Genomic DNA, 16,929 nt, shown 5'->3' on the forward strand with positions numbered 1-16,929 from the left:
ATTTCCTCAGAATCTCCTCTCCAAATGACGATACCCCTCAGAATCTCCTCTCCAAATGATGATACCCCTCAGAATCTCCTCTCCAAATGACGATACCCCTCAGAATCCCCTCTCCATATGATGATACCCCTCAGAATCTCCTCTCCAAATGACAATACCCTTCAGAATCTCCTCTCCAAATGACGATACCCCTCAGAATCTCCTCTCCACATGGGGATACTCCTCAGAATCTCCTCTCCACATGATAACCCTCAGAAACTCATCTCATGATGATTCCCTCAGAATCTCCTCTCCAAATGACAATACCCTTCAGAATCTCCTCTCCACATGGGGATACCCCTCAGAATCCCGTCTCCATATGATGATATCCCTCAGAATCTCCTCTCCAAATGACAATACCCTTCAGAATCTCCTCTCCAAATGACGATACCCCTCAGAATCTCCTCTCCACATGGGGATACTCCTCAGAATCTCCTCTCCACATGATACCCCTCAGAAACTCATCTCATGATGATTCCCTCAGAATCTCCCCTCCAAATGACGATACCCCTCAGAATTTCCTCTCCAAATGATGATACCCCTCAGAATCTCCTCTCCAAATGATGATACCCCTCAGAATTTCCTCTCCACATGGGGATACCCTTCAGAATCTCCTCTCCACATGATACCCCTCAGAAACTCATCTCATGATGATTCCCTCAGAATCTCCTCTCCAAATGACGATACCTCTCAGAATCTCCTCTCCAAATGATGATACCCCTCAGAATCTCCTCCAAAAATGACAATACCCCTTAGAATCTCCTCTCCACATGGGGATACCCCTCATAAACTCATCTCCACATAATGATACCCTCATTATCTCCTCTCCACATGACAATACCTATTTACAACTATTTCTCCTGTTTGATGTAACTTCTACTCCTCTCCTTCTCCCTTCATTTTTGCTATCTGTTAACTGTAAACTGATGTGATGTACAATCGAACACTGATATATAAAAGTTTAAATAAATAAATAAATATCCTCAGAAACTCCTCTTCACATAGTGATTCCCCAGAATCTCCTCTCCACATGACTATACCCTCATAAACTCCTCTCCACATGATGATACCCCTCAGACTCTCCTCGCCACATGACGATACCCCTCACAAACTCCTCTCCATGTGGTGATGCCCTCAGAATCTCCTCTCCAAATGACGATACCCCTCACAATCTCCTCTCTATGTGATGATGCCCCTCAGAATCTCCTCTCTATGTGGTGATACCCTCAGAATCTCCTCTCCAAATGATACCTCTCAGAATCTCCTCTCCATGTGGTGATACCCCTCAGAATCTCCTCTCTATGTGATGATGCCCCTCAGAATCTCCTCTCCAAATGATACCTCTCAGAATCTCCTCTCCATGTGGTGATACCCCTCAGAATCTCCTCTCTATGTGATGATGCCCCTCAGAATCTCCTCTCCAAATGACGATACCTCTCAGAATCTCCTCTCTATGTGGTGATACCCTCATAATCTTCTCTCCATGTGGTGATACCCTCAGAATCTCCTCTCTATGTGGTGATACCCCTCAGAATCTCCTCTCCAAATGACGATACCTCTCAGAATCTCCTCTCCATGTGGTGATGCCCCTCAGAATCTCCTCTCCAAATGACGATACCTCTCAGAATCTCCTCTCCATGTGGTGATGCCCCTCAGAATCTCCTCTCCATGTGGTGATACCCCTCAGAATCTCCTCTCTATGTGGTGATACCCCTCAGAATCTCCTCTCCAAATGACGATACCTCTCAGAATCTCCTCTCCATGTGGTGATACCCTCAGAATCTCCTCTCCATGTTGTGATACCCTCAGAATCTCCTCTCTATGTGGTGATACCCCTCAGAATCTCCTCTCCAAATGACGATACCTCTCAGAATCTCCTCTCTATGTGGTGATACCTCTCAGAATCTCCTCTCCATGTGGTGATACCCTCAGAATCTCCTCTCTATGTGGTGATACCCCTCAGAATCTCCTCTCCAAATGACGATACCTCTCAGAATCTCCTCTCCATGTGGTGATACCCTCAGAATCTCCTCTCTATGTGGTGATGCCCCTCAGAATCTCCTCTCCATGTGGTGATACCCTCAGAATCTCCTCTCTATGTGGTGATACCCCTCAGAATCTCCTCTCCAAATGACGATACCTCTCAGAATCTCCTCTCCATGTGGTGATACCCTCAGAATCTCCTCTCCATGTGGTGATACCCCTCAGAATCTCCTCTCCAAATGACGATACCTCTCAGAATCTCCTCTCCATGTGGTGATACCCTCAGAATCTCCTCTCTATGTGGTGATACCCTCAGAATCTCCTCTCCAAATGACGATACCCCTCAGAATCTCCTCTCTATGTGGTGATACCCCTCAGAATCTCCTCTCCAAATGACGATACCTCTCAGAATCTCCTCTCCATGTGGTGATACCTCTCAGAATCTCCTCTCCATGTGGTGATGCCCCTCAGAATCTCCTCTCCAAATGACGATACCTCTCAGAATCTCCTATCCATGTGGTGATGCCCCTCAGAATCTCCTCTCCATGTGGTGATACTCTCAGAATCTCCTCTCCAAATGACGATACCTCTCAGAATCTCCTCTCCATGTGGTGATGCCCCTCAGAATCTCCTCTCCATGTGGTGATACCTCTCAGAATCTCCTTTCCATGTGGTGATACCCCTCAGAATCTCCTCTCCATGTGGTGATGCCCCTCAGAATCTCCTCTCCATGTGGTGATACCTCTCAGAATCTCCTTTCCATGTGGTGATACCCCTCAGAATCTCCTCTCCATGTGGTGATGCCCCTCAGAATCTCCTCTCCAAATGACGATACCTCTCAGAATCTCCTCTCCATGTGGTGATACCCTCAGAATCTCCTCTCCAAATGACGATACCCCTCAGAATCTCCTCTCTCTGTGATGATACCCTCAGAATCTCCTCCCCAAATGATGATACCCCTCAGAATCTCCTCTCCATGTGGTGATACCCCTCAGAATCTCCTCTCCATGTGGTGATACCCTCAGAATCTCCTCTCTATGTGGTGATACCCCTCAGAATCTCCTCTCCAAATGACGATACCTCTCAGAATCTCCTCTCCATGTGGTGATGCCCCTCAGAATCTCCTCTCCAAATGACGATACCTCTCAGAATCTCCTCTCCATGTGATTCCCTCAGAATCTCCTCTCCATGTGGTGATACCCTCAGAATCTCCTCTCCAAATGACGATACCCCTCAGAATCTCCTCTCTATGTGATGATACCCTCAGAATCTTCTCCCCAAATGATGATACCCCTCAGAATCTCCTCTCCGTGTGGTGATGCCCCTCAGAATCTCCTCTCCAAATGACGATACCTCTCAGAATCTCCTCTCCATGTGGTGATACCCTCAGAATCTCCTCTCCATGTGATGATACCCCTCAGAATCTCCTCTCCATGTGGTGATACCCTCAGAATCTCCTCTCTATGTGGAGATACCTCTCAGAATCTCCTCTCCATGTGGTGATACCCCTCAGAATCTCCTCTCCAAATGACGATACCTCTCAGAATCTCCTCTCCATGTGGTGATACCCTCAGAATCTCCTCTCCATGTGGTGATACCCCTCAGAATCTCCTCTCCAAATGATGATACCCCTCAGAATCTCCTCTCCATGTGGTGATACCCCTCAGAATCTCCTCTCCAAATGATGATACCCCTCAGAATCTCCTCTCCATGTGGTGATACCCCTCAGAATCTCCTCTCCATGTGGTGATACCCTCAGAATCTCCTCTCCACATGGGAACCCTCAGAAACTCATCTCATGATGATTCCCTCAGAATCTCCTCTCCAAATGATGATACCCCTCAGAATCTCCTCTCCATATGACGATACCTTCAGAATCTCCTCTCCAAATGATGATACCCCTCAGAATCTCCTCTCCATGTGGTGATACCCTCAGAATCTGTAGTAACTTCCTCAATCATTTGCTGAGATAGTGAGCAGGGAGGCTTTGCTGAGCTCCTGCACTTGTACTTATGAGAATTGTAGATAAGTACAAATGAAGTACAGATGTAAGGATGAAAAGTAGAGGTAAAAAGACCGCAGGAAATGCAGGAGATGGCCTGATAGATCCCAGGGCCGGTGCAAGGGTATTAGGCATCCCACGTGAATTTTCAGCCTTATCCCCCTCATGGGATATTGAGCATCCTCCAATGATTAACAGCCATGAAGATACCACCTCCCCCTCCCAGAACAATCCTGTAAAAACCCATAACTGAGCATCCTACTTTAAAACATTAAACTGTGTTTCATATCTGTAAAACAAATTATATAATACAGATACGTTTCACAAATCATGCCACGGAGTCTGATGATTTTGGGGGGGTAGACTGCAAATAAAAAAATCAAGAAATATATCAATGAATAAACTAAGAGAGAATTTCACACTGCATTGACTGAAGAGAATCTCTGAAATGAGTGGCTGGGAAGGACGAGGATGTTTACTACTCACCGTGCAAAAAACAAATCCAGTAATAACAACACACACTCCCCCCATTACTAGGAATGATATGAACCAACACAAAACCCTGCAAATAAAAGGCTCTCGGGACCTGTATAGCAAACCTGCCCTACCAAAATGGCACTAACTCCCAGAACTCAAACTGCAACAGCTATTTTTCTGCTGCCTATGATAACAGAGTCAGCCTTTTTTATGCCGCCCCCAGAATCGTGGCGCTCTAGCTACTCCCCTAGTTCACCCGGTGGAAGGACCGGTCCTGACAGATACCTGGGTCCGTTTATTGCTTAAGAAAATCAGGGGCCTCATTTGCTCAGCATTTCTCTCACAGACACAGAATGGGAGGAAAGCCCTTTCAGTAAATCTGGCCCCGGGGTTGTTTCCTGGGCTGTGCCCTTTAGAGATTGCTCTCTTTTCTATCGCACTGCACAGGAGGGATGCGGGTAGCATGCTGACCTTTAATATCTGCTTCCTTCTCAGGATCTCCAGTCAGTAAGGAGCTGCCGAGAGGACCACATGACCACAAGGAGGACGTGACAGGTAATAATGGCGTTATCTGAGGTTGTCACGTGCTCCAGGCTGGTTCAGGGAATCTCTCTGTTGCCCCGTCTGGCACAGGGAGTCCTGGTATCGGCCCAGCTCCTGCCTGAGCAGGGAGTCCTGCTGCTGCCCTTATGTGGGGTGTCCTGGTATTGTTCCTCACCCTGGCCTGGGTCGGAGAGTCCCTGTGTGGCCCCCTCGCTCGTGCCTGGCACAGGGAGTCCTGGTATTGTTCCTCACCCAGGCCTGGGACGGAGAGTCCCTGTGTGGCCCCCTCGCTCGTGCCTGGCACAGGGAGTCCTGGTATCGGCCTGGCTCCTGCCTGAGCAGGGAGTCCTGGTATTGTTCCTCACGCTGGTCTGGGACTGAGAGTCCCTGTGTGGCCCCCTCGCTCGTGCCTGGCACAGGGAGTCCTGGTATCGGCCTGGCTCCTGCCTGAGCAGGGAGTCCTGGTATTGTTCCTCACCCTGGCCTGGGACGGAGAGTCCCTGTGTGTGGCCCCCTCGCTCGTGCCTGGCACAGGGAGTCCTGGTATCGGCCTGGCTCCTGCCTGAGCAGGGAGTCCTGGTATTGTTCCTCACCCTGGTCTGGGACGGAGAGTCCCTGTGTGGCCCCCTCGCTCGTGCCTGGCACAGGGAGTCCTGGTATCGGCCTGGCTCCTGCCTTAGCAGGGAGTCCTGGTATTGTTCCTCACCCTGGTCTGGGACTGAGAGTCCCTGTGTGTGGCCCCCTCGCTCGTGCCTGGCACAGGGCGTCCTGGTATCGGCCTGGCTCCTGCCTTAGCAGGGAGTCCTGGTATTGTTCCTCACCCTGGTCTGGGACTGAGAGTCCCTGTGTGTGGCTCCCTCGCTCGTGCCTGGCACAGGGAGTCCTGGTATCAGCCTGGCTCCTGCCTTAGCAGGGAGTCCTGGTATTGTTCCTCACCCTGGCCTGGGTCGGCGAGTCCCTGTGTGTGGCCCCCTCGCTCGTGCCTGGCACAGGGAGTCCTGCTATAGTCACTCACTCTGACCTGGTGGTCTGTGCAGTCCCTCTGCTGCCCCTCGCTTAGGGCTGCCATCTCACCCAGGGCGGGCCGACGAAGCTGATCCAGTCCTGGTTTTGAGGCATGGCATGCCCAGAGATGCAGACTACGTTTCCAAAATAAATCAGAACTACGACGCCCTGCAATGTCACGGGGAAGAAGGCAGGACTGGATCAGCCTCTTCTTGCTGACCCGGGTGAGAAGGTAACCTTCAAAATATTGACCGATAGGAAAAAAAGAGACCCAGGAAGAGGTGGAGCGGGGTTGATCTGTGACGAAGACGTAGCAGGCACCGGTGCCTCACTGGGACAGGAGGTGACCTTGGGGAGGGTTGGCCGGCGCTTCAGGAGCCTCCTGAATTAAAGCTCAGCCTCCAGGCCCCTCGGGGATTCTCGGTAAGAGAGACCTAGGCCTGGTTCCCCGGGCTGCGACAGCTACTTGCTGGATTCAGGGCCCGTGACCTGGTGGGTGACCCCTGTCCAAAGGCTGCTGCTGCCGTCGTTTCTGTGTTTCCTTATACAGAAGAACAAGCGAATCCTTGCTAGCGCCTGGGATGCCCCTTGTTGTCAGGGCTCCTGTATTCCCAGGGATCCGGGTCCAGGCCAGCGCTTCTCGTGTATTTTCTCAAGCATGAGGGGAAAAAGTGTGGGAGCTCGCTGGGCAGACTGGATGGGCCCTGTAGGTCTTCTTCTGCCGTCACTTCTATGTTTCTGTGTCAGGGTTTCAGGAGAGAGGCAGCGTGAGCAAAGACACGCGCTCCCAGGAGACCCAGCCCTTATTAGGTAACTATAAGCGCTGCTGCTGCTCGTCGGCTCCTTCTGCGCTCTAACCCGCGCCTTTTGTGTCCGTCGTCCCTCTAACCGTTCATGATTCTCTCCTCTCTTCCTTGCAATTACCTGAATGTACCTGAAATGCACATTAAGGGGCGACTGTTGGGAGCATTTCCATGGGTAAAGTGCTGTATTAGTCATGGAAAGGGCTCGTTCATAAAATGGCCCGGGCTTTGCACGGCTAAAAGTAACGCGCGTAGGTTTATCCAGACCGTGAGGAGGTGAACCCGGGGGCGGGGGGAGGAGAGGAGCCGGGAAAAGGGGTTTGGACTTTCACGCAGACGTCTCGGTTTTTGAGGAAAACGTGGGCGGGTATTTTTAGCGGGCGTTGACGGCGTGCGTGGAGATTTGGTGGGACAGTGTTGAAAGGGAAGGCGCACGCGCGCGTTGCCTATGGAAACGGGTGTTAACGCATGGGGGCGCGCGCGCGAGTGCCGCCTAAGTCGCCCGCGATGTTACAAGATTATCCCCCCTCCCAAAGTGCAGAGTCAAGGCCGCCACCCTTTAAAAATCGAGGAATCGTTCTCAGAATTACTGATCACCTTAGCTTAAGGCCAGTCCTTTAGTGAGCAATTTACAAAGCCGTTTCTCCGGGTAACTTGCCCTCCCCTGCCTCTCTAAAAGTCCATGGCACGGATGCTTCTATCCGGACCAAGGCCAGGCATTAGCTTGCACAGGATTTTCAAATGTACACATGCAACTTTGAGACCATAGGAACATAAGAAATGCCGCACCGGATCAGACCAAAGGTCCTTCGAGCCAGCAGCCCATCTCCGACAGTGGCCACTCCAGCTTGGAAATTACCCGGCAGATCCTAGCGAGAAAGTGCTTTCCTTTGCACTCCTGGGAGGTGGAGACACCTAAGGCCATCTGGGTTCAAAAAAGGTTTGGATAAGTTCTTGGAGAAGTCCATTAATGGCTATTAATTAAATTGATTTAGAAAATAGCCACTGCTATTAATTGCATCAGTAGCATGGGATCTTCTTAGTGTTTGGGTAATTGCCAGGTTCTTGTGGCCTGGTTTTGGCCTCTGTTGGAAACAGGATGCTGGGCTTGATGGACCCTTGGTCTGACCCAGCATGGCAGTTTCTTATGTTCTTATGGTTAGTCCAGTGACTAATTATTGATGGACCTCTCCTCCTGAAACCTGCCCAAACCTTTTGTAATATTCCGGCAATAAATTCCACCACCTAATTGTTTCACTAACTGAAAAAGTACTTTCTCCCATATGTTTTCAAGCAATCACCTGTTACTTTCAGGGCACAATCCACTCTGCCATAGCCTTCTCAGTCAAGCTGAAGAGCTCTTAGCTGTTTAGCCTCAGCCCCGTAGGGGAGCCATTGCATCCCTGCACTCGCCTGAAGGTTCCTACCTGGGATCTGAACGTGCGGTCAGGGCAGTCTTCCGCTCTCCCGGGGACTCTCCAGTCCCTTTGCACCTCCTCTCTTGGAGGGCAGGAGGTCTCCCACTTCTTCCCCTCTGCACCGGCAAGCAGCCCCCACGTGCCAGGCTTCCTTGCATTCCCCTTGCCGGGCAGCAGGGGGAGTCAAGAGAAAAAGAGAACCGAGCATGCTCAGTGTAGCGAGATCGCACTCCATAGCTCGCCCTCGGTAAGAAGAGGCTCCCGAAGTGAATGACCGGTCCTAGCAGGTATAAAAGGGCATCCCGCTGGTGAGCGCTCACTCAGCTGCATCAGCTCACTAGCCCTTCATTTCCATGGATTATTCCTTCATTTGCATGCGTGGGCTCGCAAATTTTCGATTGCTGACGTTAGTGTCTTGCAGGACGTAAGGCCTTCCTGCATAACTCAGCATTTTTAGCAGGCCACAGAAAGCCTTAATATAATAAAATGCTAAGGTTTATTGCAAAGGTCTCGAATCTGGCGCATCCAGTCTGCCTAGATAAGAACCCAAACCCAACCCTATTTCCCCAGCACCTCCCCAACCAGTCTATCACGATTAGTCTCACAGGTGCTTTGGAAGGGCGCGCACACCCCTTCTATCTTTCCACGCGGTGAAGCTTTTCAAATTGTGCTATGTTCCGCGTATGTTTAAAACATGCTGATATTTATCTCCGAGGCACTCAGAACATTTCTGAAATTGACTTTTTAAATTTTTTTTATTTGTCCAACAGGCAAGAGTGAAGACGGCTGTACCTACGCGGATATCCAGTTCACCACAACACAAGGGAAAGGTAAAAAAAAAATACAAAAGTGATAGCAAGAAAGAGATGAGAGAGGAAGACAGGAGGTAACCCCAGGGTTAATTCCTCCCTAAGGATAGCCAGCCGTTGCCATACAGGTCTTAAGTCCCTCTCTGAGTCCCTGTCGGGCCTGGGAACTTCTTTCTGAGGCCTTGAGCGTTGTTAACACAGACCTTGCAAACAGCAGTAATAATCACACTGGAAGAAGAAACTGGTTTCCAATTTAACTTTATTGACAATTGATGATAGGGATTGAACCCCAAAAAACGTTTTGGCGCCTGTGCATTTTTCTATTGGGGGGGGTCAGCCATTTCAGGTCCATCCCTGGATTGTTGTTTTAGTTTTTTCATTAAAATTTCATTAAAAAAAAAAAAACAAAAACAAAAAACCCAAACCTGGAAAAATCCCAAACCTAGCAAAAAAAAAAAAGATAGAAAACCCAAAAATTTTGTGTTGTTTTTCCTATCATTTTTTGGCATGGAGGGAACAAAAAAAGTACATTTAGATAAAAAAGCAAACAAACCTAAAACCTGCCTAGCCCTTCCCATTTATTTAAATATAAATCCCCCCTCCCCACCACCAGCAAACCTCTCCCGATCCCCGCCCCCCCAGGACTCACCCATAATCCCGAAATGAAACGAAATAGGAATATCGTCTTTATTTCCTATTTGGTAGAGAACATACTGCCATCCCTAATTGATGATAAAACATTGAAATTGACTACTTACAGCTCCTCGTGCCATCCAGTCCTTCACATGTTTTAGCTCTTCAATGAATCTGTGACTCTGTAACACAAAGCACATCTGTTCAGGTGTTTCTTGATTCTTAAAACAAAAAGGCAGATGTGTGAACTAAGCTGCACCTGGTCAAACGTCAAGTTAGATAATTTGAATTTGAATAAAGGATTTTAATATAATGCAGTCCCCCGACACTGAGTTTGTTTTAAAATTGGCTTCACTGCTGCTCTTTTTAAAACAGCAGTCAGAGAATAATTAACACAAATGTAAGAAAATGCGCCCGATCATCTCTTAAAACTTTAAGCGAGACCCTAATTGCTTTCCATATGAACAATGACTTCCAAAATCTCCTTTCTGGAGGCCTCCTGAAAGGCGTCCCATAGAACCGGTGCCTAGGGTCGCCAGCTGGCTCCAGATTTTCGGGACAGGTTGATCCAGGTTGCTTTTACCCCATTGCATGCTGGGACTTATTCTGATTTCCCTAAGAAAAGCGAGACTAAGTGCCCACTCGCAGGGGTATAAAAGCAGGACTGGATCAACCTGTCCTGAAAATCTGGAGCCGGGTGGCAACCCTGCTGGTGCATCAGTATCTCCAACCGAAGTATTAGGAATAGAAATAATTGCAAATTGCTTTGAAAGATAATCAGTTTTATCATGAACAATCTGGCCTCCTTGCTAACCTTTCAACGTCAGTTTTTTAGCTTCTTGGGGAAGAGCTGAAAGAGATGGCCAATATTTCACAATGTGGAAGAGTTCTTGCCATCGGTTAAGAGCTCGACTGCATTTGGGCAGAGAAAAGCAACCGTTATTTTAAAGCGACTTTCTGTCTACAATGATCCAGTTGAACAAGATAACTTTTTTTATTGTTTTCGTTGGGAGTTTTTCGCCATTTACGCTCCGGGCATCTCAGTTGTTGCTTTTTGACTACAAACGCCTTATCAAACCAAGGAGCTCTGCGTCCTTGCTTCACACTGGAGAATCTAAGGCGTTCTCCAAGGCAGCCTCCACTTAGTCACTGCTTCTTCAGTAGAGTTCGCCCGACCCTCGACTAATTGAGGAATCCAAGCCTCCTTCAAATCATTTATTTCAAGGAAAGGACGCTTTTTCGAAATCTTAAATCGTGGCAGCGTATGGGGAAATGAATCTCGCCTCAGGCCATCGGTAGAAATTAAGAAACGGTCTGACCATGGGACTTGAGAGTAGAACAATGAACATCACTAAACCAAGGAGACTGGTTTTTTGTTTTTTTTTAATTAAGTCTAACAAATGACCGTATTTCTGAGTGCGTTGGTTAAGAAGTTGCTGCCACCCATAGCATTCACAGTGTCCTCCTCACTCCCATAACCAAGCGCTTGCTGTACTTGCCCCTTGTTTTGAGGGGACCGCCTGGAGCCGGAGCGGGCGAGGGTGGGAGGCAGACCTGCCTGCATCGGACTCAGGTGCCCCCGCCCTTTACGTGCTGCCCCTCCCTGTGTGCTGATGGAAATCTTTCTTTCGTTTAAGGTAAGGAGAGAGGAGGAACGAGCCCCAGGCTGGAGGCGGGAGGTAAGTGCAGGCAGATATTTTCCTCACCCAGGCTTCTCCCTGGAGTCCTGCAGTCTCTCATCCAGGATCCTCTCCCTTCTCTTCTTCTTTAGAAGTGACCTACGCAGCAGTGATGACCCAGGCCAAAGCAGGGAGACAGGTGAGTGCTGGACGCTGCAGGGAGGGACAGCCAAGGACGACCACCCTGAATAGGTTGGGTTTGAAGTTAAATTTAGCCTTTTACGGTCTTCATGTCTCAGTTTTATATCTGATCTATTGTAGTAGGCTTTTAAAAACGTTATTTATACTTTCACATTTATGACTGTTTAATGTGTTTTATGATTTATTATGGCTGGATTTTATTGTAAGCTGCCTAGAAATGTCGATAGTGTATAAATAAATAAAAGTGAAGCCTCAAAGAGACAGCTGAGTGCTGGAGCCCTTAAGTGAAAGGTGATGGGGTCTCAGAGCGAGGTGGTGAGTGCTGGGCTCCCAGCAGGGCCAGTGACTCAGGCTCCTGCCATAAGCCCTGTAGGGCCAGGACCCTGGGCTCCCAGCACACCCCACCCCAGGGCCATTGCCCCGGCATCCGACTATAACCCCAGTAGGGCTAGCGCCCTAGGATCAGAGCCGGGGTCCTGGGCTCCCCGATCAAGGGAGGGAAAGGAAGAAATGTTGTGGAGGGCAGGGAGATAGGAGGGAGAGACTGGTGTCATAAACAAGATCTTTCTGTGTGCGGCAGGAGGGAAGATGAGAGCCCCCGGCATCCACACAGGTGCAGAAAAGGAAGCAGCGGGACGCGTTCATCCACCCGCGAGGAGCAGAAGTTCCTCTTTCCATTCTCCAGTATCCCCCGGTCCTCCAAAAACCCGCCCCCCGCACGCCTACGCGTTCTCCCTCTCCGTCCACGGAGAGACTATGTGAAGCAGTCCAGGATAAAGTGCCCCCCCCCCCCCTGCCACGGGTGGGGACGTCCACCATTTTCCATTTCATAATCCAGAGTGGCCGCTACCTTTGGGGAGCCAGATGTGCTCCTCGCTGCCACCCGCACCCCTCTCTGGGAATGGTGAACCCTGCGGTTCTCCCTTATCGGTCTGGATTAATGACCTCCTCAGCCACGCGCTGACTCCCCTCCTGGACCTTCGAGCCTTGGACTGTATTCTTTGTGCTTGCTGACACCACTGCTGAATTTCAGAGAGAAGGCTTTCTGGGCCCTTGTGCTCTAACAGACCTGTTCTACGCCCACAAAGGTGTTTCTGATTCTGTCGCCCCTGCTGCTCGGATACATCTCGACCGGTACGGGAAGAGAGCCAAGTTTAAAACATCTCTGCTGAGGTGAGCTGCACTAGGCCGGGCCTCGGCCTTCAGGTATCTCATGACTTTCTCACTGGAGACACCAAGCACTCACCTGTGCCATAAGGAAGCTCTGATGGAAATAACGCGCACAGACAAAAACTAAAACCTGCTTGTCCATGGCTCCCAATCAGTGTGCAGAGCCGAGGCCCGGGCACCGTCAACAAACTAAGCGGGCCCTTGGGAACAACTCAACTCACCTCTAGCTGATCCGAGACTGTACGCAATGGGAAGCTCAGGAAAGAAAAGAATACCTTCTAGTCTTCTCTCTCATTTTTAAAAGGCGACCTGTGCAAAAATGTTCTTTTGTGTGCAATGTTTTATAAGCTGGGCTCAAATGTGTGCACTACAAGCCAGTATAATGCAAATAATGTAGGGATTTCTTGTGCGCACTGTGCTTTGCTGTGTGCCCAGGGTTCATGACCTGTGAGTGTGCGCGTGCAACACGTGCAGGGCTCAGAGGGAACAGTGATAGCGACCGCCACCCCTATCCCAGAGCCTCCAAGCTGGAAGGAACCCGTCACACCCTGCACCTCTGGCTGTGTGCACGCTCAGCCCTAGGAAGGAAAGCAGCAGGAGACTGGGATGGTAATTTTACCAAAACTTCCAACCTCACCGAGTGTTCCCCGTTCTTAGAAAGGCTGCTAGGAAGCGTTTCCGCCACTCATCCACTCATTTAAGACGTTTATGACCCACCCTTCATGAAAACAGCCAGTCCAAGGTAACTAGAACAGCAAATAGATCGCAAACCGATGCACAGGATGAAAGATGTTTACAAGCATCCAAGTTAACGCACTTCTTGCATAATCAAACCTAACACCCTCACTGTTTGTTACAGCTTTCAAGGTAAAATGTATTAGAAGGATTCTGTTTTGCCATTTGGCCTTTCCTCACCTTATCCTGTTTGCAGATAACAAGAAAAAAAAAATCTGTAATAGGGTAGACATATTAGGAGGAGGGCTGGAAGGATAGAAAGGGAAGCTGAAAGAGCAGTCACCGGTTAACAAGCTGAGCATCAGCGCAAAAAGTGTAAAATCCTGCATCTGGGGCATAGAAATCCATTGGCCAAATCTCTGTCAGAAGGGCAAGAACGGGACAGTGCTGCACACGAACGAGATGCAGACGAGCTGAAGGCAGCAGGGAACACTAACAACGTACTCCGTTGCGGAAGGTGAGGTACAATCAGCAGGGGAAGAGAGGCAGCACTCATCCCTTATGAAGGCCCGGGATCATAAGACGGGGATGTGGGCTCACCCTAGAATCGTGATGGCTGGGTTTCAGGCTTCCCTGATATTGGACTGGAAGAGTGAATTTAGGGGGAGAGGATGTACCTTATCTACCAAAGCTTCTGCAAGGCTGGGAAATAAGTAGCTGGTGGAGCTAGCCAAGGCCCACCAGCCCAGGGCGAGCTTAGCATGGCCGGCCTTCACAGACTGGCCAGCAGCTCCCTGTGCTCCACACCGGTCTGGCAGAACAAAGCTGTACGTTTGGTGACCGCACACAGGATGGTTGTCAACTGGCTCCACATCCGCCCGACAGGCTTGACCCAGTCCATGGCATGCAGGGACCTGTACTCTTACTTTTCTCTGGGACTATAATAGGGAGATCAGAACTTCGAATCCCTGCATGCCAGGGCTTAAACCCAGGACGGGACCGACGCTGTTGGACAAATCTGGAGCCGGTTGCCAGTCATAAGCAAAGCAGAAAAGGTGCTAATAGTAATAATAAAATTTAAAAAAAAAGCTATGTCGCATTGTTCAGTGAAGTTTTTATTTGGCTCATCGGTTTAGTAACATATTACAGTGTAAATGGCGGCAGAAAAAGACCAAACTGGTCCATCCAGTCTGCCCAGCGAGGTTTCTAACGCTCCATCCAGCGAAGGTTAGCGCCTTGCCGTCTGTCGAGGGCTGTAACTGTGGCTCTGTGCAGGTTCCCCCTGTGCCTTTCCAGGTCCCTTCAGTGTGGTTTGGGGGTTCAACCACTGTCCCACCCTTTTGTCCATCTCCTTGCCAATAAGGGGTCCTCCGCGTTTATCCCACGCTTTGTTGAATTCTGTTACCCTCTTTGGCTCCCCCAGGAGGGCGTTCCAGGCATCCACCACCCGTTGACGTTGCTCCTGCGTCTACCTCTTTGCAGCTTCGAGCTGTGACCCCCCCCCCCCCCCTAGTTCTACAGCTTCCTTTCCCTTGGAAAAGGTTTATTTGTTCATCACTGTATGGATTTACTTTAGTGTGACGCTCTTAATCGCTATCGCTATAGCACTAGGTTTCCATGCACAGGAGACGAGGCTCTTTCAATGGAAAGGAGGCTCTAGAACGGGGAGGGGTCATGAGATGGGGGTGAAAGGGGGTAGGCTCAGGAGTAATCTGAGGAAATGTTTCTTTACAGAGAGGGTGGTGGAAGTGATAAAGACAAACATTAGGAAAAGCAAGGGATAAATAAGGGGATCTCGGAGGGAGTGATGGGAATAGTAAGGTTAGATAAATTGGATGAATGGGGCAGTCTGGATGGGCCATACGGCCTTTTTCTGCCACCAGGTTTCTATATGCTAGCTTGCAATAGAAGAATTACTGAATGTGCATTGCTATAAATCTCGGCCTGAGTGTGAAAAAATATCCTCATTATTGGGTTAACAGTCTATACAAAAGTTATTTTTGTTTTATTGCTTCTTTTCATAATGAATGTATTTTATGATGGATGTTTTGCTCAACTTACTGTTTTTGTATGTTTGAATTGTATTATTATGTATGGGAATGCTGTGATCTACCCCGCATATAAAAATAAGGTTTAATTACAATAAATATTTCTCCAAATGGGGCCCTACTCTTGAATCAACTGGCAATAATAACCTATAACTTCACTTGACCATTACCATTCTTATCCTTATTGTATCATTTGTTTCCTGTATTTCATTCCTCTGTTATTTCAGACATTCATTCGGTGCACTGTGAAATTCACAGTGCTGATAAAGTGCGCTGCATGGGAATAAGCAGGCCCGGAAGAGGAAGAAGGGGCTCTGCAGGCACCAAGATGTGGCCACGCAGGCGGGTGGAAAACACATGAGCCTGCGCACACCGTGATGCCAGGGTAGATCACAGTGCAGGAGGGTGGCATCATGGGAGGGAGTGGGGGTAATTTCCAAGTGGGTTTCCACCTATAAACTCCAAGATTTATGCACATAAATGGCCCTTTGAAAATTGCCCAGGGTGATGTACGCATCAAAGTGCATGCAAAAGTCCATTCGTGTGCATTTTTTATGGTCACTACACAGAGGCATTCATGGGGGCGGGGACTCCGTTTCTGAACATACACGCCCAAAGCCAAAAAAGGAGATAGAGCAGCTTTTAAACTAGAACAAAGGGGAAAGCCGACAGTCGCTCAGCAGCGCATGGTTCGGAGAGAGGTATCTTTAAAGGATACTAATGATGCATTAGAATTAGGGCATCCCGACAGTGAGGTTCTAATAATAAGAAAAGTAGTCCAAGTGCCTGTAACTAAAAACTCACCTGAGCTAAAAAATTCTAACTTATCCCTATCAATTAAAAAGCAGAATAAAAATACAAACAAAAAACAAACTTTGAAATGTTTGTATGCTAATGCCATAAGTCTAAGAAGTAAGATGGGAGAATTAGAATGTATAGCAGTGAATGATGACATAGACTTAATTGGCATCTCAGAGACCTGGTGGAAGGAGGGCAACCAATGGGACAGTGCTATACCGGGGTACAAATTATATCACAATGACAGGGAGGATCAACTTGGTGGGGGTGTAGTGCTTTATGTCCAGGACAGTACAGAGTCCAACAGGATAAAGATCATACAAGATCATAGAGACTAAATGCTTAGTAGAATCTATATGGGTAGAAAGGAGTTAAACAACATGTGGATAAAGGTGAACCGGTAGATATAGTATACCTAGATTTTCAGAAGGCGTTTGACAAAGTTCCTCATGAAAGGCTTCTAGGAAAAGTAAAAAGTCATGGGATAGGTGGCGATGTCCTTTCGTGGATTGCAAACTGGCTAAAAGACAGGAAACAGAGAGTAGGATTAAACGGGCAATTTTCTCAGTGGAGGGGGGTGGGCAGTGGAGTGCCTCAGGGATCTGTATTGGGACCCTTACTTTTCAATATATTTATAAATGATCTGGAAAGAAATAAGACAAGTGAGATAATCAAATTTGCAGATGATACAAAATTGTTCAGAATA

General features: G+C 48.6%; 1 protein-coding gene across 3 annotated transcripts in view; it reads left to right on the plus strand.

The window, feature by feature from the left end:
* The window catches only part of LOC115079433 (sialic acid-binding Ig-like lectin 15), a 107,414-nt gene extending 91,874 nt beyond the window's left edge, over positions 1–15,540 (plus strand). The window contains exons 6-11 of one of the 3 annotated variants that reach the window (XM_029583044.1): positions 4,997–5,056; positions 6,797–6,859; positions 9,041–9,100; positions 11,350–11,391; positions 11,484–11,530; positions 12,113–15,540. In XM_029583044.1, the coding sequence (XP_029438904.1) occupies positions 4,997–5,056; positions 6,797–6,859; positions 9,041–9,100; positions 11,350–11,391; positions 11,484–11,530; positions 12,113–12,124 (284 nt within the window). In that variant the 3' untranslated portion in view covers positions 12,125–15,540. The remainder of the gene's footprint in view (positions 1–4,996; positions 5,057–6,796; positions 6,860–9,040; positions 9,101–11,349; positions 11,392–11,483; positions 11,531–12,112) is intronic. The other 2 variants (XM_029583030.1, XM_029583037.1) reach the window with 2 other exon arrangements.
* The last annotated feature ends 1,389 nt before the right edge of the window (positions 15,541–16,929 follow it).

This window comes from Rhinatrema bivittatum, chromosome 1 (genome assembly GCF_901001135.1).
Source record: "Rhinatrema bivittatum chromosome 1, aRhiBiv1.1, whole genome shotgun sequence".
Lineage (NCBI taxonomy): Eukaryota > Metazoa > Chordata > Amphibia > Gymnophiona > Rhinatrematidae > Rhinatrema > Rhinatrema bivittatum.